We start from the raw sequence: 17,636 nt of genomic DNA, 5'->3' as shown, positions 1-17,636 counted from the left end.
TGGCTTGAAGGTCGCGAATGAAGTCCTTGTGGCCCCTGAGGCTGTCTCCAATGCCTTCGGCCGCTTTTTCGCAGAGGTTTCGAGCTCCGCTCATTACCACCCTGCCTTCCTCCCCCGCAAACAGGCAGAGGAGGCTAGGCCACCTAACTTCCGCTCCCCGAATTGTGAAAGTTATAATGCCCCATTCACCATGCGGGAATTCGAAACCGAACTTGGCCGATCACGGTCCTCCGCTCCAGGGCCTGATTCTATTCATATTCAGATGCTGAAGAACCTTTCTCCTGCGGGTAAAGGTTTTCTTCTTCGTACATACAATCGCATCTGGATTGAGGGACATGTTCCCGCATGCTGGCGCGAGTCTATTGTTGTCCCGATTCCTAAGCCGGGGAAGGACAAGCACTTGCCTTCCAGTTATCGACCTATCTCACTTACCAGCTGTGTCTGTAAAGTGATGGAGCGAATGGTTAACTCTCGATTGGTTTGGCTGCTCGAGTCTCGACGCCTACTTACCAATGTACAATGTGGATTTCGTAGGCGCCGCTCTGCTGTTGACCATCTGGTTACCTTGCCGACCTACATTATGAATAACTTCTTGCGGAAGCGCCCGACCGCGGCTGTGTTCTTTGATTTGGAGAAGGCTTACGACACCTGTTGGAGGGCGGGCATTCTCCGCACCATGCATACATGGGGCCTTCGCGGTCGCCTCCCTCTTTTTATTCGTTCCTTTTTAATGGATCGACAGTTCAGGGTACGTGTGGGTTCTGTCCTGTCAGACACCTTTCGCCAGGAGAATGGGGTGCCACAGGGCTCAGTTTTGAGCGTCGCTCTCTTCGCCATCGCGATCAATCCAATAATGGATTGCCTCCCAGCTGATGTATCAGGCTCCCTTTTCGTGGACGATTTTACCATCTATTGCAGCGCGCAGTGTACACGTGTCCTGGAGCGCTGTCTTCAGCGTTCTCTTGACCGTCTTTACTCCTGGAGTGTCGCCAATGGCTTCCGTTTTTCTGCTGAGAAGACGGTCTGTATTAACTTCTGGCGCTACAAAGAGTTTCTCCCACCGTCCTTACGACTCGGTCCCGTTGCTCTCCCAATCGTGGAGACAACCAAATTTTTAGGCCTTACCTTTGACAGGAAACTTAGCTGGTCTCCACATGTGTCATATTTGGCCGCCCGTTGTACCCGTTCTTTAAAAGTCCTCCGTGTTCTCAGTGGTATGTCGTGGGGAGCGAATCGAACCGTCCTACTTCGTCTATATCGGTCGATCGTCCGCTCCAAGCTGGATTATGGGAGCTTCGTATACTCCTCTGCACGGCCATCCATCTTACGCCGCCTCAACCCCATACAACATCGGGGTTTACGACTTGCGATCGGAGCATTTTATACCAGTCTCGTAGAGAGTCTTCATGCTGACGCTGGCGAATTGCCACTCACCTACCGGCGCGATATACTGCTTTGTCGGTATGCCTGTCGGCTACTGTCAATGCCCGACCATCCGTCTTATCGTTCCTTTTTTGACGACTCTCTTGACCGTCAATACGGGTTGTATGTCTCTGCCCTGCTACCCCCTGGAGTTCACTTTCGTCGCCTCCTTCAATACCTTAGTTTTTCACTCCCTGCAACCTTTCGAGTGGGCGAGAGCCGCACGCCACCTTGGCTCCAGGCTCAGGTCCGCGTTCACCTTGACCTCAGCTCGCTCGCAAAAGAGGTCACCCCCGGTTCGGTCACCCACTCCCGTTTTTTGGAACTTCGTTCGAAGTTCATCAACATGACTTTCATTTATACAGATGGCTCTAAGACCAATGACGGGGTCGGGTGTTCCTTTCTTGTCGGGGCACAAAGTTTCAAATACCGGCTCCATGGCCATTGTTCGGTCTTCACAGCTGAGCTCTTTGCCCTCTACCAGGCTGTTCTTTACATCTGCCGCCACCGACATTCTGCTTATGTCATCTGCTCAGATTCCCTGAGCGCCATCCAGAGCCTCAGTGATCCGTACCCGGTTCACCCTTTCGTACACCGGATCCAATGCTCTCTTCAGCAGCTGGTGGACGTCGGTTCTCCGGTTAGCTTTATGTGGGTTCCTGGCCATGTCGGTATCCCTGGGAACGAAGCTGCAGATGCCGCGGCCAAGGCTGCGGTCCTCCAGCCTCGGACAGCTTCTTGTTGTGTCCCTTCGTCCGATTTTAGCAGGGTCATTTGTCTGCGCATCTTATCGCTGTGGCATGCCGATTGGGCTGCACTTACCGACAACAAGCTTCGGGCTTTAAAACCTCTTCCCGTGGCTTGGACGTCCTCCTCACGCCCTTCTCGGCGGGAGGAGGTAGTGTTGGCCCGGTTAAGAATTGGACACTGCCGGTTCAGCCATCGCCATCTGCTGACGGCTGCGCCGGCGCCGTTCTGCCCATGTGGGCACTTGCTGACGGTTCGACACATTTTAATGTCCTGTCCAGATTTTACCACACTGCGTCTAGATCTTAACCTGCCAAGTACTTTCGATGCCATTTTAGCGGATGACCCACGAGCAGCTGGTCGTGTTCTTCGTTTTATCAATTTGACAAACCTCGCTAAGGACATTTGATGTTTTTTAATCCTATGCCTGTCAGTCTGTCTTTTATCGTGTTTTCCCTTTTAGTTAGTTGTTGTTGTCAACTTGTGCCTCGCGGTGCATTCTTAGAGTAGTCAGGGCGCTAATGACCGTTGAAGTTGTGCGCCCTAAAACCACAAAAAAAAATAGTTGTTAATTTAAGGAGGACACCTTTGAGGATGTACGTTTTGAGTACAGCATTGTACGGTAGTGAAACATGGACAGTGGGAAAACCAGAACAAAAGAAATTCCAATTTGAGATATGGTGCTACAGACGAATGTTGAAAATTAGGCGGACTGATAAGGTAAGGAATGATGAGGTTCTGTGCAGCATTGGAGAGGAAAGGAATATGTATAAAACACTGAAAAGGAGAACGAACAGAATGATAAGACATCTGTAAAGACATGAGGGAATGACTTCCATGGTACTTGAGGGAGCTGTAGAGGGCAAAAACTGTAGAGGTAAACAAAGATTGGAATATATTCAGCAACAAAATGAGGACGTATGTTGCAAGTGCTACTCTGAGATGAATAGGAGAAGAAAAGAAGAATTTGTGGCGAGGCGGATCAAACCAGTCAGAGACGGACGAAGCCACACCCCCCCCCCCACCCCCACCCCCAAAAAAAAAGAAAAACAAAAAAAAATTCTTGGCTTGTACAGAATCATACACTGAACCGTGGGAATGAACATTAACAGTCGTTTACAAATGAAAGTAAAAATTATGGGAATGCGTGACGTGTGTTCTCTCATACATGTCCGAACCATTGTGAAACCCAGTCACACTGTTTACTGTCTCGTCACGCTCCCCCAGCTGACTCACACATTCTCACATGGCGCCACCTATTTGCATGTGCTCCATGCTCACTACTGAGAGATTTCCGCAAGAGGTCAAACGTAAATGTGCACACGCACTGAAGATTGTGGATTCATTGTCCACCGAGGATAAACAGTTATACGAACCCTTGCCGGACATGTTCGTTCGACTTCTAGTGGGAATCTAAAATTTGCGAAAGTGAAGGACACGGACACGAACTGCGGATAGGTGGCGTTAGATAGGAGTGTGGGTCAGCGGGGGAGCGTGCCGAGGTAGTCCGTGCTTTTTTGATAAACACTGTGTCGGCGTGCTGCAGTGGTTAACGTAACTGCCTAGTAAGCAGGAGATCCCAGGTTCGATTCCCACTCCGGCCGACTTTTCACTAGCCGCCGCTTATTCCGCATGCAGCTGATATCGTTCTTTCTCTTTCTCTTTTCTTTCCCTTCACCCCTCCGCCACCTTCAATTTACGAGTACACAATGAGAACAAAAATTTAACATTTAAATAGCCCACGTTGCTATACAGCTCAACAAACCGACTGTAAAGATGGTGGTAGCTTTCAGTGAGGTCCAATATTTAGATGTAAAGTTGAGAATTACTGGTATTATTTTCGTAGATGGCAGCTCTAAACAATGGTGGTTTCAGTACTGCGGATTGTTTTGTTTTTTCTTTTGTTTTAACGTCCTGTCGACAACCAGGTCAATATAGTCGGAGGTCTGTTTCAGGAGTGGGGGAGACAAAAACGAGGAAGGAAATGGACTGTGCTCTTTCCACAGGAACTATTCTGGAAGCGATTTAGAGGAACTATGCGAAACCTAAATCTGGATTTGAACTGCCCTCCTTCCAAATGCGAGTCAAGTGTTGCAAAAGAACGGTTGTGAAATGGGCGATTAAGAAAGCGGCTCGTCAGCTTGTGTGATCTAATAACATAATTAATGCGGAAGGGAGATGTTTGAAATGATTCACTAAACAAGGAAACTTTGTTCAGTTCGTAATGTACGCTAGTAAGCACGTGGTATCAGACGAAATTGGCTCGATTATTATAATCAACACATGAACAGCATCGCTAATAGTAGATTTCTGGGAGTGAAACATCAGGGGATTGGATAACATCTGTAAAACAGTAAGAGTAGCAATATTGACGTTATCGACTTCACTGACAGGTATATGTAAAATTGTGATTTTTGTACTTACCCCACTGACTTGTGTGAATATTTTCTCCTCTGTAGTCGAATACAAAGGAATAAATTGGCTTGCTGGAGAGCTCGGCAGCGGTTCTAATGAAGCCATCATTAGGGTCGAACCATTTGAGGTCGTCGAAGAACTGTGAAAGTAAGAGACTCATTTATATTAACATCAAAACAGAAACGACGAATCACAAAATCTTACAAAACAATATTAAACTGATGCAACAAGCAAGGATATTGCAATGAAATATCTTTTCTAAAATCAAATACTGCATTTCCTTTACCTCCCGGTGGGGCCGAGCGGCTCTAGGCGCTTCAGCCTGGAACCGCGCGACCGCTACGTTCGCAGGTTTGAATCCTGCCCGGGCATGTATGTCTGTCTTGTCCTTGGGTTATTTAGGTTCAAGTAGTTCTAAGTTCTGGGGGACTGATGACCTCAGATGTTAAGTCCCATAGTGCTCAGAGCCATTTGAGCCATTTTTGTACCTTTACCTCCGTATTCTTATTGTTATTTGGGCACGAAATCAATGTAAGAAACTGAAATTTAGTGGTATGCGGTGTTTAAAGAAGTCAAAACTTAGCTTGAAAGGTTATCTAACTGATTATAAGTTACTACAAATAATGAAGAAACTTAATAGAAACATTTGCTATTAGGAGTTCAATGTGTGTGAAATCACACACACACACGCACACACACACCCATGCCCGAGGGAGGACTCGAACCTCCGCCAGGACCAGCCGCACAGTCCATGACTGCAGCGCGCCTAAAACCGCTCGGCTAAACTCCCCCCCCCCCTTTCCCCACGGCTTTGCTGTTAGGAGCAAACGTTTGACTGGGTAAAGGATATTAGCGTAGAAGATGATCATTCATTAACCCCAAAAAAGCCATATAAAAACAATAATGAACGATCGAAAATTAATACGAAACGCCATAATATTCATTTAAGATGCGAAATGTGTGCGTATCACTTCTTCGGTAATAGTTTCGGGAATTATGCAACAATACTTCAATTGAAAAATGTGATTGATGATTTACAATTTTTTAGTACAGGGTTGTTATAATTCTACTTTGGCTACTTGAGTCAGTGTTAAGGAAAAACTATTTACCGTATGGGTACCCAACTTTATAGGAATGATGTTCAGATTGTGCGCTACACGCTTTGTGTTGTTCGTAGTGTTAGTGTCATGACTTGCCGTTAGGTGCCGGTAATGGTACGGCACCGTACGTTGAAACATAAGCATCAGTGTACAGTACAGTTGCAGACAGTCGTAGGGGTCTGAGCAAGATGAGCAGGGCTTTACTGGTAAAGTTATTTTGTTAAAACAACGGCAATAGTGCTACTGCTCTTCGCGAGTATCAAAGCATTGAAGGAATACGGAAGGATCCTCCTCCCGCACCGCACTTGAAGAAAATGATTCTGAATTTGGAATTAAATGACGATTTGGGAGTTGGTCCTGGGACAGACCGACAGTCAATTGTGCCACAAACTGTTGAAGTTACTGCTGCCATGGATGTGAATGGTGGACGCAATGTGCGATCTTCAAGCAATGCGCGAGCTGTGTCACGACTGCTGAACATTCCATGGTCCATTGTTCGAAAAGTGTTGCGAGTGATTGTGAAGCGGTATCTCTAGTGCTGTTGCAGGCTATCGTGGATGCAAGTGGTCGTCACTTTGAGCAACATCTGTAACCTGGAACGTAAACATGGCACGCAATTAATAAATGTTACCGTCTCTCGTGGAAATTAGAATGTGTTTCATTCAATCGTTTATTCGTTATTCTTTTCCGCATGTCCTTAAAAATGTTTCCACAAATTTTCATTGTCCTGAGATCACTGTTTTCTCATAGGGGCCCGCCAAAACAGTGAAAGTTTAATTACAACCATCCTGGACATCCGACGCTTATCGCTGACAATACTATTTCAAAAATGAAAGTACAATTCGTACACGCTCGTAACAGTAAATGTGAGGAGATTTATGCCACTGATGAATAAACCGGCCACTTCAGAATGAGATTTTCACTCTGCAGCGGAGTGTGCGCTGATATCAAACTTCCTGGCAGATTAAAACTGTGTGCCCGACCGAGACTCGAACTCTGGACCATTGTCTTTCGTGGGCAAGTGCTCTACCACTCTTTTTTTTTTCGCTTTTGTTCGTTGCATCTGCTCGGGGCGGACGTCGTAAGACATCCATTTATGTTCGTTGTTGATCGATTGACTCAGTTTTTTTATTACAGAGGGCACGTAACCCTCTGACCGAACACGCTGAGCTACCATGCCGGCAGCCATCTGAGCTACCGAAGCACGACTCACGCCCGGTCCTCACAGCTCTACTTCTGCCAGTATCTCGTCTCCTACCTTCCAAACTTTACAGAAGCTCTCCTGCAAACCTGCAGAACTAGCACTCCTGAAAGAAAGGATACTGCGGAGACACGGCTTAGCCACAGCCTCTCGCAGGAGAGCTTCTGTAAAATTTGGAAGGTAGGAGACGAGATACTGGCTGAAGTAGAGCTGTGAGGACCGGGCGTGAGTCGTGCTTCGGTAGCTCAGATGGTACAGCACTTGCCCGTGAAAGGCAAAGGTCCCGAGTTCGAGTCTCGGTCGGGCACACAGTTTTAATCTGCCAGGAAGTTTTAACTGGCCACTTGCTTCTCAAAAATTCTTACTTGTTGGTGCATTTCGTCAGGACTTCAAAACAAAAAGTTTTAATACAATGTATCGCACTCTGTTGACTACGGATGTTGACTGCTATCACGTGTGACTCCATACTTTGTATGAAGACTTCTATTTTTGGTGTTCTGATGATGGGCTACGGTCGAAACGTGTCAATAAGAAATTTTGAACAGTAAGTGACCAGTTGCTTTAGCGACCTTTTTCAACTGTGGCATAAGTCTCCTCAAGTTTACGTCATGTGCGTAATTTTATGTCACACGTGAACGTATGGTGAAGTCGGTAACCATAACCGGTGTTGCATGTTTCCACAGGACCGAGACTGGAATGTGTCGTACGTAATTCAGTCATGCACTGAAGGCTGTCGATGTGGGAAGTCATATCCCATGAGGTAATTATTTGGTGTTAAATTAAGTTCTTGTTAGTAGACAGTGAAATATGCACAAAGACAACATGATGTTTGGAAGGGATTCCTTTGCTGGTGTTCGCCAATTTAGCAAGTATTCTGTCAACGTAGTTAAATAAATACATTCTTAAAGTATCATATGTGACCGTGAACAATTAATATTTATCGAAAACTGTCTCACAGAAGCTACCGTGCAGAGGAAATTAGCAACTGAACCGTAATGTCTTGTCAGTGCATCGTCAGAAGTGTAAAATTTATTTACGCACGAAGCTTCTACCACTTTTGGAAGGAAACTTCGCTGGTGGTGATCGACTTTCTTCGAGCTAATAGCTAGCATTTGCCTAGTTTCTGACATTCTGAACGACACTAAATTAATGGAAAGGTTAAAATATGACGTGCATCTTCCAGTGAAGACAACGTTGTAAGGTGAAAAGTATTTCGAAATATGGGAATGAAGTACATGATACCAACGAGTCTTGCTTTAGACAAGGAATGTCTCCGGGCTGCTGACAGGGTTATAAATAACGTAGAAATACAAGCCAGAGCAAACAGGTGGAGGAAAAAGAGAATTCTGGAGGAGGAATTTGCGGAAGGTGAAGATAATCCATCCTATGGACCTGGAATGCACTGAAAAGGTAATCCAAACTTTGACGCTCGAGTCCCAAAAGTATTAATTTTTTCATACAAATTACATATTTCCTCAGGATGTACCAACGCACTTTCCTTCAAATTTTCAGGAAATGTCACACAGTTCCTTCTGCGTAACATAACACAGCCTTTTTCCAGAAACCCGTTTACTGTTGAATTTATAAGCAAACACTGGCAGAAAAAAGTGGCGAATTTTCATTACAATATAAAAAAATAATCTCTAACAACTGAAATCAAATTTTTGAAAATCTCCGTGTTAAGTGTAGCCAATACTCCAATAAATAACCTGTCAAATTTTCAACTTCCTATCTCAAATACGTTCTGAGTAAAGATGTAATTTATAAGCGCTATTTTAACATTGGAAAGATAGGGCTTTCTGGAGCCCCTCAGTTCCTCGTCTGTGGATTGTGTGCTGGTACTGGGGTAGTCTTCAAACAACTGCAACGAAGCCTCCTTACGCTAAACAGTTCACACACAGATGTGTCTACCTACGGTCTGGAATGAGGCATCCTGTTTCGCGATGACGGCCATGAAGTCTTGGAAATGCCTCATGATTTGATAAAATTCTGCCTCGAAATATTTCTGCATACATGTGCCTTGCTGCTAGACTGTTGCATCGTCACATCACATAAATGAGATGCACATCAGCTAACTCTGTTCGAGTGTAACCAACCATCAATATACATTAAATATCACTAGAAACTGTCATGGAAACAGAAAATAAGAACAGTAATAACGTAATCGTTTAATCCAAAGATGTGGTCACTGCTAATAATAATAATAAAAAATTTATCCTTCGTAGCAGTAAAAGGCAGCTGGGTTTCTAATCACGTTTCAATGTATAGTATACGAAGCTGTCAAAAGAACTGAACGTTCGCCATAGGGTAGTTCAGCGTCCAACTCTTGAACGATCACTTCTGTGGAGGTAATGCACCTGTGATATTTGTGTAACATAGCAAAAGTGTTTCTAAAAATCTGTATATGTAAATCTGTTACATCGTGTACGTCTGTCCTTACCATAACGGCTGTACAACGTTCTCTTAGGGCATGCCCGAAGATACATTTTCATCTGATGGTTTTCTCAAGTGGTGGTCTGACAGTGGTAGCAATTTCGTATTGAGATAGTCGGATATTCCGTAAGCTAGTTTTCTGTTTGTTAGAGCAACTCGTATCTCTCTTAATGTGTACCGGATACCAAGGAAAACACTGTAAACTTAAACGTAGTTTTTACTGTATTCTAGATCTCGCGAATGGAAGTGACGAATCGAGGTTCACAAGATCGCTGCTTGAGGAGCCAATGTGTTCATTCGTAGACAACAGATTATCAGACATCTAAAAGATAGCAATGCACCAGTGTAAAACTCGTTCCACCTTTGTACGGCAGATTGTTGTTAGTGCTATTCGCTTAAAGAGAGGCGTGTCTGCTCCAGAAACGCTCATCGACTATGCATGGTTTTCAGATCACTAGGAACGGTTGTAGCTCCGATGAGTGCGAAACTTAAGGACGAAAGCAACTTTCACACGATGAGTCACTGCCAAGTAACTTAGCTCAATGAAACTTTGAGAGAAACAAATACTACCGTGTAGTATAGTATAGTATAGAAGATAACTAAAAGAAATGTGCAATTAGACGAAACGAAATTACTCTTTTATTTGAAGACAAAAAATAGTCACTGTTATTCATATGGTCCCCTGGATATTACGAACGGCAGGACATGGTTCTTAACAGGGCGTGTGATCGCCAAGGAAGGCGTTGTGTACCGTGCAGTGTGCTCCCATCCTGGGCACAAGGTTGGTATGGAGTTCTTGTGGTAGGGCGTTCGATTCTTCCACCAGCGCAACTGACAACGTGGAGGATCTTTGGTGATGTGTACGTTGATGAAGTGCATCTCCTCAACTCATACTACACGAGCTCGACGGGACGTAAGTCAAGGGCACGGGCAAGCCTGTCCATTCGCTGTATGTCTTCTCGTTCCAAGAGCTCCTCTTCCTGCGTTGTTCGATGTGGTAACTCATTGTCATCCCGAAGTGTTCAGGGCTAAATGAACCCCTGAGAACACGCACGAGGGCCGGAGTACAGTGTCACAACAACGTTGGCAGTGACGCATCCTCCGAAAGTTGCTTTCGTATTTGCACACCACTGTTCCTTCCCTCAGTTAAGCTACTTTGTTTGATTTTATTTTCCACCATCACTTACTTTAATATCTGTTACATCGTCTACATCTACACATATCGTTCGAAAACCGCCGTACGGTGCATAGCGGAGGGTACTCTGTACCACTTCTAGTCGTTTCCTCCCCTGCTCCGCTCGCAAACAGAGCGGGGGTGAAGCGACTGTCTAAAGGCCTTTGTACGAACACTAATTTTCGCATCTTATATTCATGATCCTTACGCGAAATGAACGTTGGCGGGAATAGAACCGTTCTGCCGTCGGTCTCAAATCTCGTTTCTGCAAATTTGCGCAGTAGTGATTTGCGGAAAGAGCATCGTCTACCCTCCAGGGACTCCCATTTGAGTTCATGAAGCGTCTCCCTAATTCTTTTATGCTGATCGAACCTACTGATATCTAATACAGCTGTCTACCTCTGTGCTCCTTCGATGTCTTGCTTTAATCCGATCTCGTTGGGATTCCAGTCACGCGAAGATTGGTCAAAAATGGGTCACACTTACGTTCTATGGGCCATCTCTTTTTTGAATGAGCTACGCTTTCGCACAATTCTCACAATAATCGAAGACGAACATTCGCCTTCCTTTTTGCTAACCTGACATGCTACTTCAATTTGATATCGCCTTGCAAAGTTATCCATAGATATCTAATCGACATGTTCCGTATTCGTACTTTACGGAACTCTTCTTCCTTCTCATCCGCAATAACTCACATTCTTCCCCATTTAGAAATCTTATGTAAGTCGACTTGTATACATCAACAGTCACTCAACGACGACACCTTCCCGTACACCAAAGCGTCATCAGCAAACAGCCGTAAATTGCTGCTCTCCCTGCTCATTTTTGTGCACAGAGAATACACACTATCATACTTCTCTGGGGCACCACTGACGATTCCCTGGTCTCTGATGTACACTAGGCATCGAGGACTACATACTGGGTTCTATTTGTCTTCGATACAGTCGCATATCTGGGAACTTCAACGGTATGCTCGGACCTCCACCAGTAATCTGCAACGTGGCACCGTGTCAAATGACTTTCGAAAATCTAGGAACATGGACCTTGCCTATTGCCCTTCCTCCACGGTTTGCAGGATACCGTGTGAGATAAAGGCTAGCTTAGCTTCACACAAGCGGTGCCTTCTAAATCCGTGATGAAGCTTTTCTGTCTCATGGAAATTTTCATATTCTAACTCAGAATGTGTGCAAGAAACCTGGAGCAAACCGATGTTATGGATACTGGTCTGGTCTTTACGTCCACCTTGGGGGAGTCTGTACGACAGCCAAACGACGGAATGAATGTAAAATCCTCTTGCGTGAATGATTTCTTAAACGTCAAATTTTATACTTCGGCTTTCTTTTCACCAGCTTCTGTTGCCATTCCAGATTGGTCGATGAGTGACTGGACGGAAGACTTAGAACAGTTTACTGATTTTATGTATAACCAAAACCTTCTCGGATTGCAGGCAAGCTCTTTCTCTGAGTTATGATGGTGTGAGTTGTTGTATGCTTCGCGCATTGCGTTTCTTACGGACGCACGAATTTCTGCTACCTATATTCTGTTAACATTTACGAGCTCTTTTTTGAACCGAAAGTGCAACAATATGTTTCCTCAGTATTTTCCGAATTTCATTATTATACTACGGTGGGTCCTTTCCATCCTTAATCCACTTCTTGGCACATTCGACCATTTTAAACTTTGTCCTTAATCACTCTACGTCCACCACACTAGACGTCCATTCATTGTCTAAGGAGTGCCAGCAACTGCTTACCTGCTTTTTATAGCTTAAACACTCTCTTGGCCTTCTTGACGGGTCTGTAACTTTAGTAATCATCTTAGCCATGATGACATCATGATCACTAATCTATACTGACACTGTACATCAGGTCGTTCACGCGACAACTGAAAAGAGGGGCATTGTTAGGTTTTTCCGCAGTAAAATAACTTATGATGACTGAATTCATTTCGGCGTTAGTTACGCAATTCAATTCGGTCCTAGTAGAATCACTCAGTGTTCTATAAAGGATTTTGATTTGATTCCTGGCTTTACATAAGATGAAAGCATTCTACGATTATTTACCAGGTTGTTAGTTACATTTCACATTCTAATTCGTTGGACGATTTAGTGTTGGAGTCCTTAAGCTCAATTTGATTTCGACGAGCTTTTATTTGTCTACGAAGCTTTGAATTTCTTCAAATATATGATGAAACTCTCTTTGCTTACACAGTGTTCTCATCTCATTCAGTCTGACAGAGAACAAGTGTTCATTAACGAGCTGCTTCGCAGGTTGGGTGTCCGGATACTTTTATCTGCGCTGAAAAGGTTACCAAGGCAACTAAGAACTAGTTTAGCAATAAGCAATCACTCACGTAAACCAGAGGGTCTGGATTGTCTGTTGAAATGGTGTCGTTGCCGAAGTAGAAGTCTCTCAATTTTTTGGCGGCCTCTGTTTGCTGTTCCACGGTAGGCAGGTGTAGTAAGGGACCTATCGCAGCCACAAAGTCTTCGTTCATACTGGCGATCGCTTCCGAATCCCGAATAATTTCGTCTCCTGTGAGAAAATACAAGTAATCACTTAGAAATAAATATTGTGTACAGCAGCACAGGTTATCAGTGTACGAAACTCTTAAGAAAAGGTAAATAAATTTCAACATCCACTAAAAAATATAAAAGGTATATTATTATACACCATTGATTTATTGAAAACATGTAAATAATTCAGAAAACAGCCACCAATTTATAATGCTTTTATCTGCAGTACTGTACTCAAAAAAATAATATAAAGAACATTGCGAAGAATTAATAATTTCATCTCTCAATGAGCTGTCACTTCTTTTTAGTACTTCGGCCACAATAGCTGTGAGTAGGTCTTACATAACTGGTTGATGCCCTAAAACAGTGAGATAATATTCGTATGGAATAGAGATGTTCCCTAATATAAAGAGAATGGATTTTGTCCTACTATTTGTCCAAACAAGCTGGGCAAGTGTCATATTTTACCTCTATCTGTCTAGAGAAACTTTGTGATTTATGGAGTGGAAATTTGTTATTCATTGTGTGTGTGTGTGTGTGTGTGTGTGTGTGTGTGTGTTGTCTGGGGGAGAAGACCAGACAGAGAGGTAATCGGTCTCAGCGGATTAGGGAAGGACGGGGAAGGAAGTCGGCCAGCCCTTTCAAAGGAACCATCCCGGCGTTTGACTAAGCGGCTTAGGGAAATCATGAGAAAGCCTAAATCAGAATGGCCGTACGTGGATCCGAACCTTCGTTCTCCCGAATACGAGTCCGGTGTGTTAACCACTGCGTCACCTCGCTCGGTGAAGTAGATGGACTGCCACCGATTCTTTAGAGTAACTCAACGAATGGTCTTAAATGCATTGTATTTCAATCCTAATGGTTCAAATGGCTCTAAGCACTGTGAGACGTAACAGCTAAGGTCATCAGTCCCCTAAACTTTACTTAAACCTAACTAACCTAAGGACATCACACACATCCAGCCCGAGGCAGGATTCGAACCTGCGACCGTAGCAGCACCTCGGTTCCGGACTGGAGCGCCTAGAACCGCTCGGCCACAGCGGCCGGCATTTCAATCCTAGTTTTACTTCTAAATCTCTGATTATTACATACTAAAGCACAAGTATTGTCAACTGAATCAGTTCCGATAAATCAGGCCCGGAAAACGTACCGGATTCATCAGAAACTGTGCCCGCCATGACAGACACGTTGTTGAAACGGCCGTCGATAAGCCTCTGAATGTAGGATTCAGAGAGGACGGCACCCTCCAAGTCTGGCTCGATGGTTGGTCCCCATAAGAGGCCTATTATTGGCTGAAATCAGAAACGCAAATTGTAGTTCACACATGTAATGTTGCAAAAGATATATACGAGGTATCAAATCTGCGCTTAGCCACAAATATTTATTTTTGTTCATAATATACTCCCTCATTTTCATCTCTAGAAAACACATCCTTAATGATTGTTTCATGGATCCAACTACACATCAGAATTTTAAGATGATCGATGAGCTTTCTCCTTTCCCAAAGGAATGGAAAACGAAGAAAGAAGTCTGCACGTTGGCTAACGATTAACTAAAATAGCTCACGAAGCTCAGAGACGCTGCACGTCTGGCATAAAAACTACGCCCTACATCTGAAAATCATGTTACAAGCACAAACGGAACAGTCAGTCAGGCTATGACAAACGCTAAACACAAGCATGGTCTGCGTGGTCTTGGCATACGCCAAATTAAATCTGTAGCTGATTCCGTTGTTGCAGCCGATGAATTGAATCGGCGTTTCACATTACCTACTATCGCAATTAAAACGAAAACGGAACAGAGAATGATTGATTACTTCATTGGGGTAGACGTCTGTAGCTACGAGAAATTATATATAAAGCATACTATTTGCAGTATCATCGAAAACAAAGCCATTATGCTTTTTAGATCAGCACCTAGCGGACACTGTGGCATCGCATTCCAAATTATGAAGCTTATTGTTGACCCACATCTGCCCACCATAACATGTATCTTTAATACTCCTTTTTCACAGGTGTTCTCCATGAGGTCTGGAAAGAGGGACTAGGTAAACCACTACCATAAGAAAAGAACGTTGACACAGCACCCTCTGATTACTGACATGTTTGCATTCTTCCTGAACTGTGCAAAGCCTGAGAATATATAGTGCTCACCCGCTAACAAACTTCTCAAAACTAACCAGACGAATGCCAATCAGGTTTCCATAAACACCACAGCACATCTGAAGCACGCCATGGACGGACAAGAGGTGACTGCATTTCTTTCTCAGATTTAGCAAAGCCTTTTCACTCTGTCGACTTCGACATTTTAGTAGCCAAGCCTAAGTTTCTCGCCAAGTGCAGTACAATGGCTTCGCCCATATCTCTCTCTCTCTCTCTCTCTCTCTCTCTCTCTCTCTCTCTCTCTCACCGTGTTCGGTGCCATAAAATCTCAATGGAGACAGGCAGTATCAGAACTCCCCAAGGACTCGCTATTGCCTCATTGATGTGTCAATGATCGGTCGTCAGTTATGTTCTACTACAGATACCAATGTATGTTGTTGATCTCTAGTGGCATCTAAGAGTGAAACCGACAAATTTGGAGACAGCTTGCGAAAATTTCAACACTGGCCCGTATACACTACGGTATTGGACTAAAATTATATTGTTAAAGTTTTAATCCTAAATGGGACAAATACCGATTTCTCACACTCACCAGAGAGTAAGAGTGATGAAAATTTAAATTGGTCTGCGCATGTAACTTCAGTGCGTGAAGAGGCATCAGCATCTCTCTACGCCCTACAAAAATACAAAATACTCTTTCTTCTTGTACAGAAAAATTAACTTGTGAAAACATTTATGCTTTCATTTATTGAATACAGCGATGTTATTGTGCGACGTCTTTCTCAGGAAAACTCACGGTACCTGGAACACGTCGTGAACGCCTATGTTCGATACATCTGTGATGTGTGACCCTCTGATCATACTTCAACATCATATGCACAGCCATCGTGGCTGCGAGCCGGAAAGCGCAGAGATTGCCGTACGCTCTGTCTCATGTAATGTCTTATCAACGTACACTGTCCCTCATATATCTCCTCGACCTTCATGTTCTTATCTGAAAACATGGCAGGAACACCCGTTCTCATCAGAGCAAAATCCTTTCTGTCCCACTCTATCACCCAGCCACTCTGTCAGTCCTTTTCACTTGCAGGAAGTGAACTCTGGAATGACCTACTCAATGTATTAGAGAATTCAAAAACATCTCCAGTTTCAAAAGACAGTTAATGACATATCTTCTGAAACAGGAATAATGGCTACCATTGTCCCTGTAGAAACACGTTAGCCCTTTACATCCTTCTTTCCAGCCAGTTGTTCCTTATTTCCTACTACGCTTAGATGGTGCAGTCTTCTTAAATCTGCATTCCCCAGAACTAGCTTACTTCGTCTATATAGACACTCAAGTCATTTTATTAATTTATATTAGAGTTATAACTATTTTTATGTAACTATGATATGAAAAAGGTACTGTATGTGTGAAACCTTGGTCCGACGTAGGAGAGGGCCTGAAGGCCCTAATCAGAACATGTTAAATCAAAAAATAAATGAGTTCTCGCTTTGATTTTGTTTTTTTTCTGTTGCCTGGCAACACATTCGCATCGTCGTTGTATAAGAGTAGAAAAGATCAAAAGTATGCATTAGTCGTCTGATCATGTTAATGTTTTCTGAAAGAGTATCGAATATTAGGTGCACTAAGTTATTGTTGTTTGATATGTCACAAAGATTTGTTACTTTTCAGGAGGAACAATGAATTACCGAGAAATCGGGAAATATACAGTGAAAACAAAAAAACAAATGTTTTTCTTAGTATGACTTAGTTGGTATTCATTTGAAAGAAAAAGGCCACAGATAAATTTATGACGACGTTTTAAAGCTTTTGTTCGTGGACTAAGATGCATACGTCAGATACACGTGCAGTGGAACAGTTGTCATTCATATCCACAATTTATTTTTTTCCTAAAAACGTCTATATGTATCAAAACACAAACGCTACAAAAAAAAGTATATACGCTTTCTAAAAATAGATTACAATCGTAAACTGTACCAAATCAATAATCAGCTATGCTTCTTAGCTCGTATGACATTATGATCTGCACACCAAATCATAAGCTATGCACGAGGAAATAAATAATTTACACATCTCAACATCTCGTTGTGGCGCACAGCACCTACAGAAGTATTCAGTATCAGTCTGTAAAGAGGTAAAGTGTGTAATATATACTGACTAGCAGCAACTGAACCAAGAGTTTTTCTTTGAGTTTCAGCCTTTTGACTGATTTGATGCAGCCCGCGATAAATTCGTCTGCTGCGCTAACGTCTTCATCTTAGAGTAGTGCTTATACCGTACGTCCTCTGTTATTTGTTGGATATATTCCATCCTCTGTTCCCCTACAGTTTATACCCTCTTCTGCTCCCTCTAGTACCATGGAAGTTATTCCCTTATGTCTTAACACATGTCCTCATTATCCTATCCCATCTTGTTGTATTTTCCGTACGTTCTTCTCTTCGTCGATTCAACTGAGACCCCCCTCCCCCCATAGCTTATCACTCTATTTAATTTGCAACATTCCTCTGTAGCACATCTCAAACG

At 43.5% G+C, this 17,636-nt stretch overlaps 1 protein-coding gene across 4 annotated transcripts in view; it reads right to left on the bottom strand.

Annotated features, from left to right (window-relative positions):
* Positions 1–17,636, bottom strand: part of LOC126176801 (acetylcholinesterase-like) — a 239,290-nt gene that overhangs the window by 188,591 nt on the left and 33,063 nt on the right. For 2 of the 4 annotated variants that reach the window (XM_049923979.1, XM_049923978.1), the window contains exons 6-8: positions 14,158–14,299; positions 12,845–13,026; positions 4,594–4,723 (exon numbers count right to left, since the gene is read on the bottom strand). The exons of 1 other annotated variant lie outside the window; for it this stretch is intronic. In XM_049923979.1, coding sequence (XP_049779936.1) covers positions 4,594–4,723; positions 12,845–13,026; positions 14,158–14,299 — 454 coding nt within the window. The remainder of the gene's footprint in view (positions 1–4,593; positions 4,724–12,844; positions 13,027–14,157; positions 14,300–17,636) is intronic. One more of the 4 variants, XM_049923981.1, reaches the window with a different exon arrangement.

The sequence above is a fragment of the Schistocerca cancellata genome, chromosome 3 (genome assembly GCF_023864275.1).
Source record: "Schistocerca cancellata isolate TAMUIC-IGC-003103 chromosome 3, iqSchCanc2.1, whole genome shotgun sequence".
NCBI lineage: Eukaryota > Metazoa > Arthropoda > Insecta > Orthoptera > Acrididae > Schistocerca > Schistocerca cancellata.
The sequence above is the reverse complement of the archived record's forward strand: the minus strand, read 5'-3'. Positions and strand labels throughout refer to the sequence as shown.